Here is a 16,462-nt window from a genome sequence, read left to right on the forward strand (position 1 = left end):
AAGGAAATGAAAATAAATGACAATGAGATACATGGAAAAATCTTAAATATTTGGAAATCATACAACACACATAAAGAATCCATACGTCAGAGACATATTAAGGGAAATTAGAAAATATTCTGAATGAAGTGATATAAAACCTAACCAGGGAGGGGGAATCGGGATGGGGAATACGTGTAAATCTATGGCTGATTCATATCAATGTATGACAAAACCCACTGAAATGTTGTGAAGTAATTAGCCTCCAACTAATAAAAAATTCAAAAAAAAAAAAAAGAAAAAAAAAGAAAAAAAAACCTAACCATATCAAAACTTGTGGGATATCCTGGGGCAGTGGTTAAGGGAAATTTATGGCTTAAAACACATTGTAAAAAAAAAGAAAACATATTGTAGAAAAAAAAATATAAAGTGGGGAGATTAGTCCACCAGTGTTCTCATGGCTTTGTGGTGACAATGCGGAGGAGGAGCACTGCAGGGCAAGAGACTCCTTTCTCTTGGTTTTCCTGCCTACATGCTCCCACCCCCTCACACAGTAGCCTGCAATCTCTAAAATACAAAACTACTGTGTCTCTCCCTTGCTCTAAACCCTCCCACCGCTCCCCACTGCTTCAGGGTGAAACTCAAGACGGACCTCAGCAAGGTGACCTTTTATGACTTTGCTCCTACTCACCTTTATCTCTCATGCCTCTGGGTGCTGTTTGCCTGTGTGCTACATCTGGCTTTCTGAACTGTCCCTTGAAGTCGGAAGCATTTTTTTCCTCCTCTCCTTTTCCCCTAGAACTAGGGTTGCCAGATAAAATACAGGACTCCCAGTCAAACCTGAATTTCAAATAAATAATGAACAACTCTTCAGTATAACAATGTCCCCAATATTGCATGGGGCGCGCACACACACACACACACACACATAAATATACACTAAAAAACTATTCGCTGTTTATATGAAATTCAACTTTAACTGGATGTTAAATGTTTTATTTTTCATTTGCCAAATCTGGCGACCTTGGCCAGAACAGGTACCTGGTACTCCATCTGCCCTTCTCTGCTTCTCTGCATGGGTGACTCCTTTTCCAGAGTCAGGTCTCTGCTTAGAAATAACATACCCGCCCCCCGCCCCAGCCCCCCGAAAGACAGTTCTCCCTCCCCCTTTCTCAGGCTGAGGCTACAGTTGTTTCATTTCTGTGCCTGAGCTGTGCCCACCAGACAGGGTAGGTCCACCTCATTCGCTGCTAACTCCTCACCCTGTGGCACAGTGTCTAGCACTTGGTGGCCACTCAATAGGTACTCGTTGAAGGAATAAGCACTGATTTAGGACCCAGCTGTGGGGATAGCGAGCTGGCCCCTTCCGCTCCCTCTGCCCCCAGTGGGGGATACATCAGTTATCTATCACTGCAAACAAACCACTCCTGACATTAGTAACTTAAAACATACCGCAAGCATGTAGTCTGCTCACGAATCTACAAAATGAGCCGAACTCAGTGGGGACAGTTCATCTCTGCATCCTGCACCCCCTCCTCCCAACACATACATAGTTGGGGCAGGAGAATCCATGTCGAAGATAACTCACAGGGCCTTCAAGTGGGCACTCTATGCTGCTCCCCTTCACATGTGCCTCTCCATGGGGTGGCCGGGGCTTCCTTACAGCATGGCAGCTGGGTTCCAGTAGCAACATCTCAGAGGAGACAAAAAAGGGCAGATGCTTGTTTTCTAAGGCCTAGATCTGGAAACTAATACAGTGTCATTTCCACCATACTCTATCAGTTAAGTAGCTGCAGAGTCCATATTCAAGGAGATGGGTCATAGACCCCCATCTCTAAATGCTAAAGAATTTCATGACTGTGTTTTAAAGTGACCACAGGAGAGAACACTCACTACCAAGGAACTGACAGAGCCCAGCCTCAGCACCGGGCTGAGTGTGCAACGGGTCACAGGATGCTATTCTTTCCATGGGTGGGTGTGCAGCAGACACGTCAGTATGTTCAAGGAATCTGGGGGTGAGATAGGGCAGGAAGGATGGAGGGAGGGAGCAAGGGAGTGAGAGAGATACGGAAAGAGTCCTCCCTCGGAGGATGAAGGACATGAAGCCGCTCACCCAGGGCAGGCACTCATGAGAACAGTGCCAGAAAGAAGGCTGTGCAGCTGGCACCTGTCAGGGCTCCCTTGGGATGTTGTAAACAAAAAATTCCAAGTTGAATTATTTTCTTTAGGTTTTGGAAAAAAAATCAGTCTATAGAAAGTTGACAGAATAGTCAAATGAACAATGCATACACCTGTCACCTAGTGTCGCCAATGGTTAACATTTTATTGCATTTGCAATTTGAAAGTAAGTTACAGATAAGGTATTTCCCTCCCCAGTCCTTTGGCCTGCATTCCCTCCCACCCCACCCTTACCCCCTCCAGCAGTGTACTCTGCACCAGTGGTTTCAGCCAGGGGTGATTCTGTCCCCCAGGGATAGCTGACAAAGTCAAACGGAGACTTTTTTTTGGCTGTTGGCTGTACCATGCGGCATGTGGGATGCAGGATCTTAGTCCCCCAACCAGGGATTGAACCTGTGCCCCCTGCACTGGGAGCACAGAGTCTTAACCACTGGACCAGAGACATTTTTTAATTTACATTTTTTTTTTAACTAAGAAAAAATTCACCATTTAACCATTTTAAAGTATTTCTCATGACGAGAGGCAACCTTCATTTCTGTGTGCTCAGTTGTGTCTGATCTCTGTGACTTCATGAACTGCAGGCCCGCCAGGTTCCTCTGTCCATGGAATTTCCCAGGCAAGAACAATGGAATAGATTGCCATTTCCTCCTCCAAAATCTTCCCAATCCAGGGACCGAACCCAAGTCTCCTGCACTGGCAGCCAGATTGTTTACCACTGCACCACCTGGGAATTTTTATTCCTAGCTAATCCCAAAACGGGATTCCCTGGTGGCTCAGACGATAAAGAGTCTGCCTGCAATGCGTGAGACCCGGTTCGATCCCTGGGTCGGGAAGATTCCCTGTACTCTTACCTGGAAAATTCCATGGACAGAGAAGCCTGGTAGGCTACAGTCCATGGGGTCCCAAAGAGTCGGACACGACTGAGCAACTTCGCTTTCGCTTTCGCTAATCCCAAAACATCTCTGACTTTTCAGCTTGTTGCACCTGAACGGTTTTGCTGCTCCTGACACCTAGTGGGCAGGGACCAGAAACGCTGCTAAACTTCCAGAAGAGAGAATTATTGGGCCCCAAAATGTTGAGGCTGAGAGTCCCTCTACACCATCAGAGCACCACCATTACATTCAAGGAAATCAACGGCCATTCAGTCACTGGTCTCAAGAGTGTCCCTTCTAGCATTTTTATTTCAGTTCAGGAGGCAAGGTTTACATATTTGGTGGTCAGGTCTCTTTAGTCTCTTTTAATATAGAAGAGTATTCTCTGCCCCACACTCGGCCTTTTTGTCTGATTACTTTTTGTAAGAGTCAAAGCCAGTTTTAGCACTGGATATAGTATTCTGGATTTACCTGATTGCTTCCTCAAGATCAGATTCGTGGTAAACCATGCTGGTAAGAATACTAGTTTGACGATTACTGCATCACATCAGGGGGCTCATAAGATGAGGTTGCTATGCCATTTATGATATTGAAATTGAATGATGATGTAGCTCACAAGATAGAAGGTGCTGCCCTCCACACCCCACCAAGCATGGTGTCCAGGCAGCCCCCTAGTTGGCTCAACCTTTCTGAAGAGTAGTGATGGCCTGGGGAGGCTGACTCTCACCCAATAGGGAATCCTGAGGCCCTCCTCCCTTCTCCCCTTGACAAGGGGAAGGCCCCAAGAGCCAGCAGTTCCTCTTGCTGACCCCAGGGAGCAGGCCCCAGCTGAGTCACTGAGAGGCCTTAGTTCCCAGGAAGAAGAAAACTGAAGGGCAGGCATGAGCTGGGCCCCTTGAGGCTGGGGGCAGGAAGCTGAGGGTATGGCTCAGAGGAGGCCAGGGGGTTGTGAAGCTGGAAACTCCAGGGCTCATTAGCATTCCTGTGATGAACAACTGTGCAAAAGCTGTACTGAGGTTACTCTCTACCTTCTTCCTTTCAGGATGCAGAGTTCACATACTGCAGCTAAAGATCCCACAACTGCAATGAAGTTCTGCATGCCAGAACTAAGACCTCGTGAAGCCAAATAAATAAATAAAATGACCCATTTAAAAAAATAATCAAAAGGCACTGTGTCAACATTCAACTGAAACAAGCCCTATTTCTGGAGTATTCAATTACATAAGCCAAAACATTATGTTTACAACTTAAGACAGTTTGAATCAAGCTTTCTGTTCGTTACAACTGCTGTCATCTCATTGACATCATTTTTTTTACACTGTTAAAAAAAAATTCAATGACAACCAGGAAAATACTGCTTTTCTTCACATTCGTATGGAGTTTAGGAAATTCTTTTCTTTTCCCCAGGAGAAATAAGCTACAGACAAAACTAGAAGTATAACCACACTGTAAAATCTGCAAATCCCAGAAGTCTACAACTTGAAGATTTCCCCAGGGACAGGGAAGAAAACAAGTGTCACAAGAGATGAGACAAACACACGTAAGGACAAGCTGGGGAAACAGTTTTCAGCACTGACCCAGACACTGCTGCTAAGTCACTTCAGTCGTGTCCGACTCTGTGCAACCCCATAGACAGCAGCCCACCAGACTCCCCCATCCCTGGGATTCTCCAGGCAAGAACACTGGACTGGGTCGCCATTTCCTTCTCCAATGCATGAAGGTGAAAAGTGAAAGTGAAGTCGCTCAGTCGTGTCCAACTCCTAGCGACCCCCATGGACTGCAGCCCACCAGGCTCCTCCGTCCATGGGATTTTCCAGGCAAGAGTACTGGAGTGGGGTGCCATTGCCTTCTCCAGACCCAGACACTAGGTACCCTTTTTCTCCTGGCACCTACTGCCACCACCTCCAGGGGGTGATTTCTGGTCTAAGGTGTGAAGAACTCTTCAAACAACACAAGCTGCTGTGAGGAGAGGTGCAACGAGAGAGGTTCAAGTATGAGTAAGAATCATGCCAAAGTCCAAAGTGTGGGAAGAAGCCACAGTGAAAAGGAAACCCGTGTGACTACCACCCAGACAGAAAACACCTCCAGTGCTGCAGAAGTCTTCCTAGTTTCCCTCGCTCAGTCCATAATGCCCCAAGTTAATCACTATGGAGCTGTATCACCATTTATTATAGTTTATGGTTTTGAATGACTGTAAGTAGAATCATACCATATTCACTCTTCTGTGGCTGACATCTTTCATTCAACCTTATGTATGTGAGATGCATCCATGTTGTTGTGTACAGCAGTTCATTCACTTTTATTGCTGTGTAGTTTTCAGATGTATGAATACACCATTAATTACCCATTTTCCTGTTGATAGATATTTGGATTGTTCTTTGTTTTTAATCTTTGTGAATAAAGTTGCTAGGAACACTGTATATACGTGTCTTCTAGTAAACATTACACTCATCTCTCTCGGGCTTGTATCAAACAGTAAACTTGCTAGGTGGAAGGTCAGCTGTAGTAAACACCACAAAAAAGTAAACACACCACAGTTTTCTTATTTCATGTTTTCTGCCCAGCATTAAGTGAAGATAACCTTACGGAGGTAAGGACAGAAATGGTACAGACCGAACAGAGGCAGAATATATTAAGAAGAGGTGGCAAGAATACACAGAAGAACTATACAAAAAAGTTCTTCATGACCCAGATAACCACGATGGTGTATCACTCACCTAGAGCCACTTCCTGGAACATGAAGTCAAGTGAGCCTTAGGAAGCATCACTACGAACAAAGCTAGTGGAGGTGATGGAATTCGAGTTGAGCTATTTCAAATCCTAAAAGATGATGCTGTGAAAGTGCTGCACTCAATATGCCAGCAAATTTGGAGAACTCAGCAGTGGCCACAGGACTGGAAAAGGTCAGTTTTCTTTCCAATCCCAAAGAAAGGCAATGCCAAAGAATGTTCAAACTACTGCACAATTGCACTCATCTCACATGCTAGCAAAGTAATGCTCAAAATTCTCCAAGCCAGGCTTCAACAGTATGTGAACTGTGAAATTCCAGATGTTCAAGCTGGATTTAGAAAAGGCAGAGGAATCAGAGATCAAATTGCCAACATCTGTTGGATCTAGAGAAGCCAAGAGAATTCCAGAAAAACATCTACTTCTGCTTTATTAAGTGAGAAACAATTTTTGGGGGCTCCAAAATCACTGCAGATGGTGACTGCAGCCATGAAATTAAAAGACGCTTACTCCTTGGAAGAAAAGCTATGATCAACCTAGATAGCATATTAAAAAGCAGAGGCATTACTTTGCCAACAAAGGTCCATCTAGTCAAGGCTATGGTTTTTCCAGTGGTCATGGATGGATGTGAGAGCTGGACTATAAAGAAAGGTGAGCGCCAAAGAACTGATGCTTTTGAACTGTGGTGTTGGAGGAGACTCTTGAGAGTCCCTTGGACTGCAAGGAGATCCAACCAGTCCACTCTAAAGGAAATCAGTCCTGAATATTCATTGGAAGGACTGATGCAGAAGCTGAAGCCCCAATACTTTGGTCACCTGATGTGAAGAACTGACTCCTTGTAGAAGATCCTGATGCTGGGCAAAATTGAAGGCAGGAGGAGAAGGGAATAACAGAGGATGAGATGGTTGGATGGCATCACCAACTCGATGGACATGAGTTTGAGTTGGCTTTGGGAGTTGGTGATGGACAGGGAGGCCTGGCTTGCTCCAGTCCATGGGGTCACAAAGAGTCAGACACAACTGAGAGACTGAACTGAACTGAACCTTACAGAGAAGAGATTACTGATATTGTGGCTTTCACAATATCAGTGCAGGCAGAAAAGTAATTCACATGAAACCTTACAAATATTAAATCCTATTATGTCAAACAAATGCCATTAAATATGAAACAAAATATTGACTATTTCACATTATAGTTTATGGTTAACAAATTTAATATAGAATTTTAAACTACCAATTTAGCTTAATTAAAAGGTATAATTTCATCAATCCTGATTAAATAAAAGCATGTTCAGTATCCTCTCCCTCTGAGATTTTTAAATAGAACAGTTGAGAAAGTTTGATGTTGGGAGTTATGGTTGCCCAACAGTGATATTGGGGCTTCCCAGGTGGTTCAGTGGTAAAGAATCTGCCTGCCAATGCAGGAGACAGGAGAGAGGCAGGTTCAACCCCTGGTTAGGGAAGATCCCCTGGAGGAGGGCATGGCAACCCGCTCCAGTACTCTTGCCTGGAAAGTTCCAAGGACAGAGCAGCCTGGTGGGCTATAGTCCATGGGGTCGCAAAGAGTTGGACACCACTAAGTGCATACACATACACAAAAAACAGTGATTATGCTGATTCCTTTTGAATTAAGTTATTAAGATCACCACTAACCAAACTGCATTAACAGAAAGGTTGTACATACAGTGAATTCTAGTGGTATCCTGTAAACATATACATGTACATAGTAGTATTTAACATAGACAAGCAATACTGGCTAGGAGAATTAGTACGCATGCATGGCCCACTAAGCCTTCCCAGTAGCTACCTCCATGGTCAGAAAACTCAACTTGTAAGTAATAACATATTTGTCAAGAAATCAGTACTTGTCTCAGGAAGTTTATATTCCCACAGGTAGGGAGTAGCTTATAGTAGACTTTTAAAAATTAAAGTATAGTTGATTTACAATGTTGTATTCGTTTCAGGTGTACAATGTCGTGATTCAGTATTTTTATAGATGAGGCTCCATTTAAAGTTATTATAAAATATTGGCTATATTCCCTGTGCTATGTGACAGTTTTCTTATTTACCTCTTACCAGTTCTAGTTATTTCATATCTTTACCAATGCTTGGTACTGTCAATCTTTTAAATTTTAGCCAATCTAGTCAGTATATAGCAATATCTCATTGTGGTTTTAATTCAGATTTCTCTATGAATTACATTTCTCTAGTGATGTTGAGCACCTTCCCACATGCTTGTCGGCCATTTGGAAATCCTCTATTGTGAAGGGTTGGTTCAAGTCCTTTTTCTTTAATGACTATGGAATTCTTTGAGTCATATTTTTAGTCTATGCATTCATTGTAATGTTCTTTTCCCAGTTTGTGTTTTATCATTTTACTTTCTTAATTAGCTTTAATTAATGACCAGAAGTTCTTAGTTTTTATAAATCTAATTTATTAGCTTTTGATGGTTAGTACTCTGTCCTGTTTAAGAAATCTTTGCCTACTCCAAGGTTATGAAGATATTTTATGTTTTTTCTAGAATCTTTGTTTTACCTTCACAATTATGTTGATGGTCTATCTCAAATTAATTTTTGTGAAGGCAGGTAAAGGTACAGGTAAAACAGTTACTTGCTCCCACACTGTTTATTGAAAATATCTTTCCCCCACTTAAAGAAGCTTATGTAATTAATTTTCAACCAGTCTTCTTTTCTAGTAAATCTACTTAAATATGCGTTGCTTTAGATGCTTCCCATGAGTTTAGAAAATTTTTTAAAAATATTTCTTTATTTGGCTGTGCCAGGTCTTAGTTGTGGCACGCAGGATCTTTGATCTTTATTTTCGGTATGTGGGATCTAGTTCTTTGACCAGGGATCGAACCCAGGTCCCCTGCTTTGGGAGCAGGGAGTCTTAGCCACTGAAATCGCCAGGGGAGTCCATTCCCATAAGTTTTGATACACTGTTTTTAATTATCATCCAATTTGAAACATTTCTAGTTTCTTTTGTGATTTCTCCTTTGATTCCTGAGTTACTTAGAAATGTGATGGAGAGTAAAGGACACTCAGCGCAGCTCTGGCAGCCAACCTAGCCCACGGGAGAGGCTGGCTTGGTTTCGTCTTCGCACTCCGGGCAGCACTATAGGTGAGTGGAAGTTCCCACAAGCAGGAGGTGTGTGTGGGGAGACACCTGAGGGTTGAGCCTGCCCTGGCATGAGTGCACACACAGAATAACCATGCCTTTTCTCCAGCTCTAAAACATACCCCGGGCCATGAGAGACAGAAGGGAAAGCAGACCAGCCCTTCTTTAGCTGAGTAATCAAAGCTAAGTCACTTAACGCTTTCTGATCTGTAAAACGGGGATGATAATGTTTAGTTCCATGTTCTCCATGCATGCTAAGTCACTTCAGTCGTGTCCCATTCTTTGTGACCTCAAGGACGGTAGCCTGCCAGGTTCCTCTGTCCATGGGATTCTCCAGGCAAGAATACTGGAGTGGGTTGCCATGCCCTTCTCCAGGGGATCTTCCCAGCCCAGGGATCAAATCTGTGTCTCCTCTGTCTCCCACATTGGCAGACAGGTTCTTTACCACTAGTGCCGCCTGGGCAGTTCCATGTCCCACTGAGAGTACACGGAACAGGAGTCTTGCTACGGGACATTAGGTAAACCTTAGCAGGTGAACGGACGAGGCCAGGAGGAAAACTTGCCTCTATGACAGGTCCTGACACAATGCCTGCCTTTGGCCAGAGCTGGGAGGAGGACCCCTACCCAGGGCTTTGTGGAGACAGTTAATGCAGGGCCTACAGAGGCAAAATTGGGAAGTGGTGACCAGTGGGGCTGCTGGTGGGGGCCACCCTATGAGCTCTTCCCCCCATACCAGGCAAGGGCTTGCTGCCTGGGTGAGATGTGCCCCAGGGGGTCTGGTTTCAGCTGGAAGTTTATCCTTTCCATCCAACACCCCCAGATGACTGCTCCCCAACAGGACTCAATCCCCTCCCAGCTCCCATACCTACACCTCCTAGACCTTCTTTGTAGCTGGAGGCAGAGGGGATGAGGAGGGGTAATTGCAGAAAGGAGTGAGTCCAGAGGACTCTGGGAGCCGCTGCAGCTCTCTCTGCTTTCTTGAGCTGATCTTGGGCTCACTTTGAACCTGTCAAGCCAGGTACCGTCATACCTCTATGCCCATTACCCTAGGCTGCATCTTTTTGCCTATGTCCAGATTTCCTGTAGCCTCTGTTCTTACCTGCAAGGAAATGAGTGGCAGAGGTGAGCAGGTAGACGGATCCCTGGGTCTTTAGCAGAAAGAGTAGTTGCTAAGTTGAGAATCATTTCCAGACAGTCGAGCAGTTCCTGCTGCGCAATCACCTTTGCTCCCAGGGCTGCAGCTGAGCCACTAAACATCCTTACAGAGTCAGGTTGCTCCATTCTATGGGGGTGAAATAGAAACAATTCAGGAGACATCCCAAGTGCCCCCTCCCTAGTCCAATAGTGCCATGCCTCTGTGGAGGGTTGCTGGGGACTCAGTTTCACTCCCCAGAAACTCTGCTGTACTCAGGGGTCCTCTTATCACTTGGAATGGAACAAGCTCTCCACCACTTTGGTGGATTTCTTGGGAGTGTGGTGGCTGGTGTACTGCTTTGGATATACTGAGGGCAGGGATAACCTTCTACTGAGACAGAAGGTAGGGTCCTGCAACATCTCCAGAGACTGAAGATTGTACTCAGAAAAGTAGGACCTGGCAGGGAGGAGGAGGGACTGGTTACCTCTCTGGGTGTCTGGAGATTTGGACACTGGGGTTTGCAGATGTCTTCAGAAGGGGCTGAAGCTGGAGTTGAGAATGCCCTTTGCCACCTTGGAGGGGCCCATGTGTCCAAATTGCAAGTCACATGCTATGAGTCATATTGGCTGGTCCTATCTGTCTTCCTTGGACCTTTTCAGAAGTTTCATCTGAGCACTCCATCCACAGCTCAGCTGTTTTGCGGGCCTCCAATTAAGGCCCCACCATCTGCATGGAAGGGGAGGCCTGTGTGGGGAGAGGAAGAGGGAGTTAGAGCAAGGTCTGAGGGGGAATCAGTGTCTCTGGGCCTGAGCCCTCTTACAGTCAGGGGAAAGGGTGTTCCATCCAAAAGCTGGCCCGGCACCATGCCCCACTCTCCCTGGCTTGACCTCAGCCTACACTTTCATGGCAATAGGCAAACCCATGAAGTTTGGTTGACCCCAGAATCAGGAGCTTCAGGTCATCACGGTGTCTGACCTAGCCTTTAAGTCTAGATGCCTTGGCACAGTGCTGGTTTTGAAGCATGCGCTCAAACAGTTCCTGAATGAATGGGAGAATGGCAAGCACTGGTTTTCGTGCAACAAACACGACTCTCCCACCTAGGGGCTCCTGATCACAGTGGGAATGCCCCTCAGGTGAGGGCTCAAGAGACACCAGCCTGGAATATCTAAATATACATCTCTTCAAAGACATACAGATGGCCAATACACACATGAAAAGATGCTCAACGCTGCTTATTGTAAGAGAAATGCAAATCAAAATTATAGTGAGGTACCACCTCACATTGATCAGAATGGTCATCTTAAAAGCCTACAAATAGCAAATGCTGGAGAGGGTTGTAGAGAAAAGGGAATCTTCCTACATTGTTGGTGGGAATGTAAATTGATACAACCATTATGGGTAACAGTATGGAAGTTCCTCAAAAAACTAAAAATATGGTTGCTATATGATCCAGCAACCCATTCCTGGGCATATATCCAGACAAAACTAAAATTCAAAAAGATACATGCACGCCTACATCAATAGCAGTACTACTCCCAATAACTAAGACATGGAAACAAGCTAAATGTCCACTGAAAAATGAGATAAAGATGTGGTATATATACACAATGGAATATTACTCAGTCGTTAAAAAGAACAAAATAATGCCATTTGCAGCTACATGGATAGACCTAGAGATTATCACACTAAATGAAGTAATCAGAAAGAGAAAAAACCAATACCATATGAACATCACTTAAATGTGGAATCTAAAATATGACACAAATGAACTCATCTACAAAATAGGAGCAGACTCCCAGACACAGAGAACAGACTTGTGGTTGCTGAGTGGGGGGCAGGAGGGGTTAGATTGTGAGTTTGGGACTAGTAAATACAAACTATTATATATAGAATGGATAAACAACAAGGTCCTATTGTATAGCATAGAGAATTACAGTCAATATCCTGTAATGAACCATAGTGGAAAAGAATATGAAAAAGGAGATATGTATGTATAACTGACCCACTTTACTGTACTCCAGAAACTAACACATTATATCAACTATACTTCAGTCAAAAAATTACATATATATATATATATACACATACATACATATATATACACACATAGAGACAGACAGACAGGGAGGGAGACAGAAACAGAGAGGGAGGGAAGCCCTACAGATGAGCCATGGGGTTGGGGGTGGGGTGGGGGCGGGGGAAGTGTTCCAGTTGGGGATCTGGGTATAGGATAAAGCTAGATTGGTAGTGTCAGTGGGTGCTCTGCTGCTCCCTGCAGGATATTGCAGGAACAGCACCCCTGGGGTGAGGACTAAATTGCTGGAGGAAAAAGAGGCGACACGCAGGGTTCAAGCAACCCTCTTTGTCCCTACACTTGATATCTGGCACAGAGCATTCACATTCTCTCCTTCCTCCTCCTTGAAGCCAGGGTCCCGATGCCTGGGGTCTGTCCCCAGCCTCATGAAGTAGTCTCTGTATCTCCCCAGGTCTCCCAAATCCTCCATCCAGGACATGTCACACATTTCTGAAGCTCCTTCTGCCAAAAAGCCTTGTCTTGGGAACATCAGGCCAGTTCCAGACCTGAAAAATCACTCATGCAGTGTTTGTATTCAGCAGATGGAAAGGGCTCCCAAGGAGCCTTTGTAGACTACTAGGTGTAGGCAACGCTGTTCGTCAGGAAGGAAGACAAATGTAAGGATTAACAAATACTATGAAAATAAAAAATGATAGAAAGGCAGGAACTTTAACAAAATTTGAAAGATCAAGCCAAAGGCTGATTACTTGTAAAACTTATAAAATCTGATAAGCCAATGGAATATTAACTTTAAATACTGATGCACAAATCATAGATACACATAGACATAAATAGAGATATAGAGCTGTAACTAGAAACCCATAGATCATGCTTTGGGCCAATTCAGTGTTAGGAACGTGGCTGGGTAAAACTGAGCTGAGGGCAGGAGGAGGATGGGGTGGGAAAGGGCATCAACAAATGTTTATTATGGAAATTTTCAAATATATACAAAAGTAGTAGTATCAGGATAATGAGGCCCACGTACTCATCACCCACCTTCAACAATTACCAACTCCACTAACAATTTTGTTTCATCTACATCACCTCCTGCTATTCCCCCACCTCAGATTATTTTGAAGCAAACCTCATATTTCATATCATTTTATCATTAAATACATTATTTTTCTTTAAAAAAGAACAATGCTTGAAAAAATCATGAGAACAGTACCATCATCACAAGTAAAAAAGTTAACAATTATTCTTTAATATCTTTAAATATCCAATGTTTATATTTCTCTGGTCATTCTGTTTTTGTATTTTTTGGGGGGGCACCATGCTGTGTGGCATGGCTTCCCTGGGGGCTCAGATGGTAAACCGTCTGCCCGGAATGTGGGAGACCCGGGTTCGATCCCTGGGTTGGGAAGACCCCCTGGAGAAGGAAATGGCAACCCACTCCAGTTCTCTTGCCTGGAAAATCCCCTGGACGGAGGAACCTGGTAGGCTGCAGCCCACAGGGAAGCAAAGAGTCGGACACGACTGAGCAAGAGTCAGACACGACTGAGCCACTTCACTTTCACTTTCATGCTGTGTGGCATGTGGTATCTTAGTTCCCTGACCAGGGATCAAACCCAAGACCCCTGCACTGGGAGCATGGAGTCGTAACCACTGGACCACCAGGGAAGTCCCTCCACTATGTTTTGATGGTTGTTTTTCTTGATTGTCTTCCCCATCGGACCTAGCCAGGGACCTCGGCAGTCCCTGAGACCAATACCCTGTGTCCACATACCCAAATGAAGACAGCCACTGAGCTCCAGATGATAACCTATGGTTTCCAACCACTTTCGAGGACTTCCTCAGGCCTCGCCTGGTCAGAATAGCCCATGTGAACCTGGGCTGCAAGTCCCAACAGCCTCTTCATCCTCCTGCTGTCTTCGGTCAGTTCAGGTTGTACATTGAGTCCTGAAAGCTGATTCAGCCTGCATCCCTTTCCCCAACTGGCAAGCGTGTGATAAAGTGCCCTTTGGGGAGGTGGTGGTGAGGGGAGGCTGTGGCAGGAAGTCCCGTGCGTCCCACCGTCTCTATGAAAGAGCAGTCCTCACACTCGCCTCGTGCTGATGCGACCAGGCGTGGGCAAAAGTCTGACAACACAGGGCGGAAAGGAGCAGCTATTAGCACTAATGAAGCAGGCGGTCTGAAAGCTTTTTACTTCGAAGCTGCTCGCCCACCTGGGGAGGGAACAGTCTGTTCGGTCACCTTGGTTTCCAGGAACCGCAGGCAGAAAATGGTGTGGGGGTAGGAGCAGGGGTGGGATCTTGGAGAAGCCTGGAGGAAGGGGGAGCAGAGATAGATCCAGAGAGGGAGGTAGAGGGCCTGCTTTTGGCTGAGTGGTCTTTTGCCCTCCTTACTCCTCTCCAAAACCTAGGGTCTGGGTCTGCACCCCAACCCCACCCAGCTTTGGCTACTGGCCCATCACCCCCCTTTCAGTGCCCTTGACCCAAGTTCCTGGAAGCAAAGCAAACATGCCATGCATAGGGTCTGAATGACCATCTCCAGGGCCACAAATTAAATTAAGCGTTCAGGGCTGCCTGCCTTGTTACTGCTAATGACTCCAGCCTACCCATCCCCCAGGTCCCTTTCCTGCAGAAATTTGGGGGCCCTGGGCACCCTATCTTGTTCCCAAATTTTGATGGGCTCCTGGAACCCTCACTCCAAATTGGAGATGGGCACCCCTCTTGTAGAGCCCTGGTTCCAGTCAGAGAGGCCTGAATTGTTCTCCCACCTTCTGGGGAGGGCCCCTCATACCCTGGCTGCAGGAAGCAGTCACGTGTGGGCCCTTCATTAGATCCTGCCATATAAGCCGGGGACACGGAATGGTCAGCAACTCCTGGGACGAGGATCCAGCAAGCAGAGGTAAGTCCTCAGGTTGGGCTGAGACTCCTACTCTCTAGGGGTCTGGGATAGGGCACCTAGAGGGTGCTCCAGGGATGAAGAGGGGCTAAGTGGTGGGTTTTCCCACTCAGCCAGGCCATGCTGACCGCAGTACTGCTGAGTTGTGCCCTGTTGCTGGCAATGCCCACCATGCAGGGGGCCCAAATGGGCTCTGCTCCCCTGGAGGGCATCGGAAGGCCTGACGAAGCCTTATTTCTAGAGCTCCAAGGTCAGTGTGGGCAGTGATGGGGCTGGGTGGGGCCTGGACACCCTCTGGTCACAAATTGTTCTGCCTTGTATTAGTCTCTTTCCCCTTCCCCAATCCCAGACCTGGGAGGCAGGTGTCTTGTGCATAGGGGGTTTCTGCCCTCACATTACCTGTCTCAGGCCTAAGCCTGCAGCCATTGCTGAAGAGGACAACGGAGGAACAGGCCGAAGAGGCGCTGCTGCAGGAGGCAGAGGCCAAGGCCTTAGCAGAGGTAACTGCTCAGGGCAAGGGGTGTGGCCACAGTCTTTAAATTGGGGGCGTCAACCTCTATCTACTTGACCCTCTCACCTGGGGCAACACTGCAGACCATCCCTCCCCAAGCTCCACTCCTCTCCTAACTTGATCAGGGCAGGTCCCTGAACCTGCCTTTGGAGGCCCATGTTCCCAAAACCCTGCAGGTGCTAGATCCGGAAGGACGCAAGCCACGCTCCCCACGTCGCTGCGTAAGGCTGCACGAATCCTGTCTGGGACACCAGGTACCCTGCTGCGACCCATGCGCCACTTGCTACTGCCGTTTCTTCAACGCCTTCTGCTACTGCCGCAAGCTGGGTACCACCACGAACCCCTGCAGCCGCACCTAGCTGGTCGACGTCCGGGTTGGGCTGGGGGGCACCAATAAAAGGATGGGACCAATCCCAGGGTTGTGCGTTATTTCGAACGTGACCGTCATCGGAGGCGGGGGAGGTCACGGCAGGGGCGAAGCTTCCTCTAAGCCACGACACCACACCCCCCCCCCCCCCCCCCCCCCCTTACTCCAGGGCTTGCGTTATCCCATCACGAGTCACTTACATGCGAGCTCTTATAGCGCCAGGCGCCGCTGTGAGAAACAGAGAAGGGACGCGCTCCTGCTCTTGAGAATCTTTGATGATAAATGCGGGGAAGGGGGCACAGGGCGGCAGAGGGGTTGTACCTCCCAGCATGCTAACAAACCTCAGGCCAGGGCCTGCTTGCGGCTAACTCGACGCGTGACCCCTAGCGAAGCCTGGCCCTCACCCGACCTCAGTCCCTCTCAGGGGAAGGATGGCTCAACAGTTTGGAATATTTCCAAGCATAAGAAGGGCCGCCCATTCCCATCTTTACTTCTGGGGCCGCCACAGCACCAGGGTGTACCAGACTCAGGAAATCTAGAGTGAAGGCCCAATCGAATCCCCGCTTCACGGGCGCCACCAAGCGGCTGACCTGGAACATTCCAACCCGCTCTCTCCAGGGAGCAGGACGGCCGCCCCCGCCTCCCCTCAGCGCGCA

At 46.7% G+C, this 16,462-nt stretch overlaps 1 protein-coding gene and 1 long non-coding RNA gene across 2 annotated transcripts; one reads left to right on the plus strand and one right to left on the minus strand.

The window, feature by feature from the left end:
• Positions 1-1,151: 1,151 nt before the first annotated feature.
• On the minus strand, positions 1,152-16,433 carry LOC122420792. The gene is made up of 4 exons (XR_006263379.1): positions 16,007-16,433; positions 10,492-10,751; positions 9,972-10,154; positions 1,152-1,672 (listed from the first exon to the last, which is right to left on the minus strand). It is a non-coding gene; the product is annotated as an uncharacterized LOC122420792 (long non-coding RNA).
• On the plus strand, positions 14,885-15,798 carry LOC122420790 (agouti related neuropeptide). Its single transcript, XM_043436278.1, has 4 exons — positions 14,885-14,931; positions 15,042-15,178; positions 15,337-15,428; positions 15,616-15,798. The coding sequence occupies exons 2-4, from the start codon at positions 15,049-15,051 to the stop codon at positions 15,796-15,798; spliced, it is 405 nt and encodes a 134-aa protein (XP_043292213.1). The 5' UTR covers positions 14,885-14,931; positions 15,042-15,048.
• Positions 16,434-16,462: the final 29 nt, after the last annotated feature.

Source organism: Cervus canadensis, chromosome 18 (assembly GCF_019320065.1).
Source record: "Cervus canadensis isolate Bull #8, Minnesota chromosome 18, ASM1932006v1, whole genome shotgun sequence".
NCBI lineage: Eukaryota > Metazoa > Chordata > Mammalia > Artiodactyla > Cervidae > Cervus > Cervus canadensis.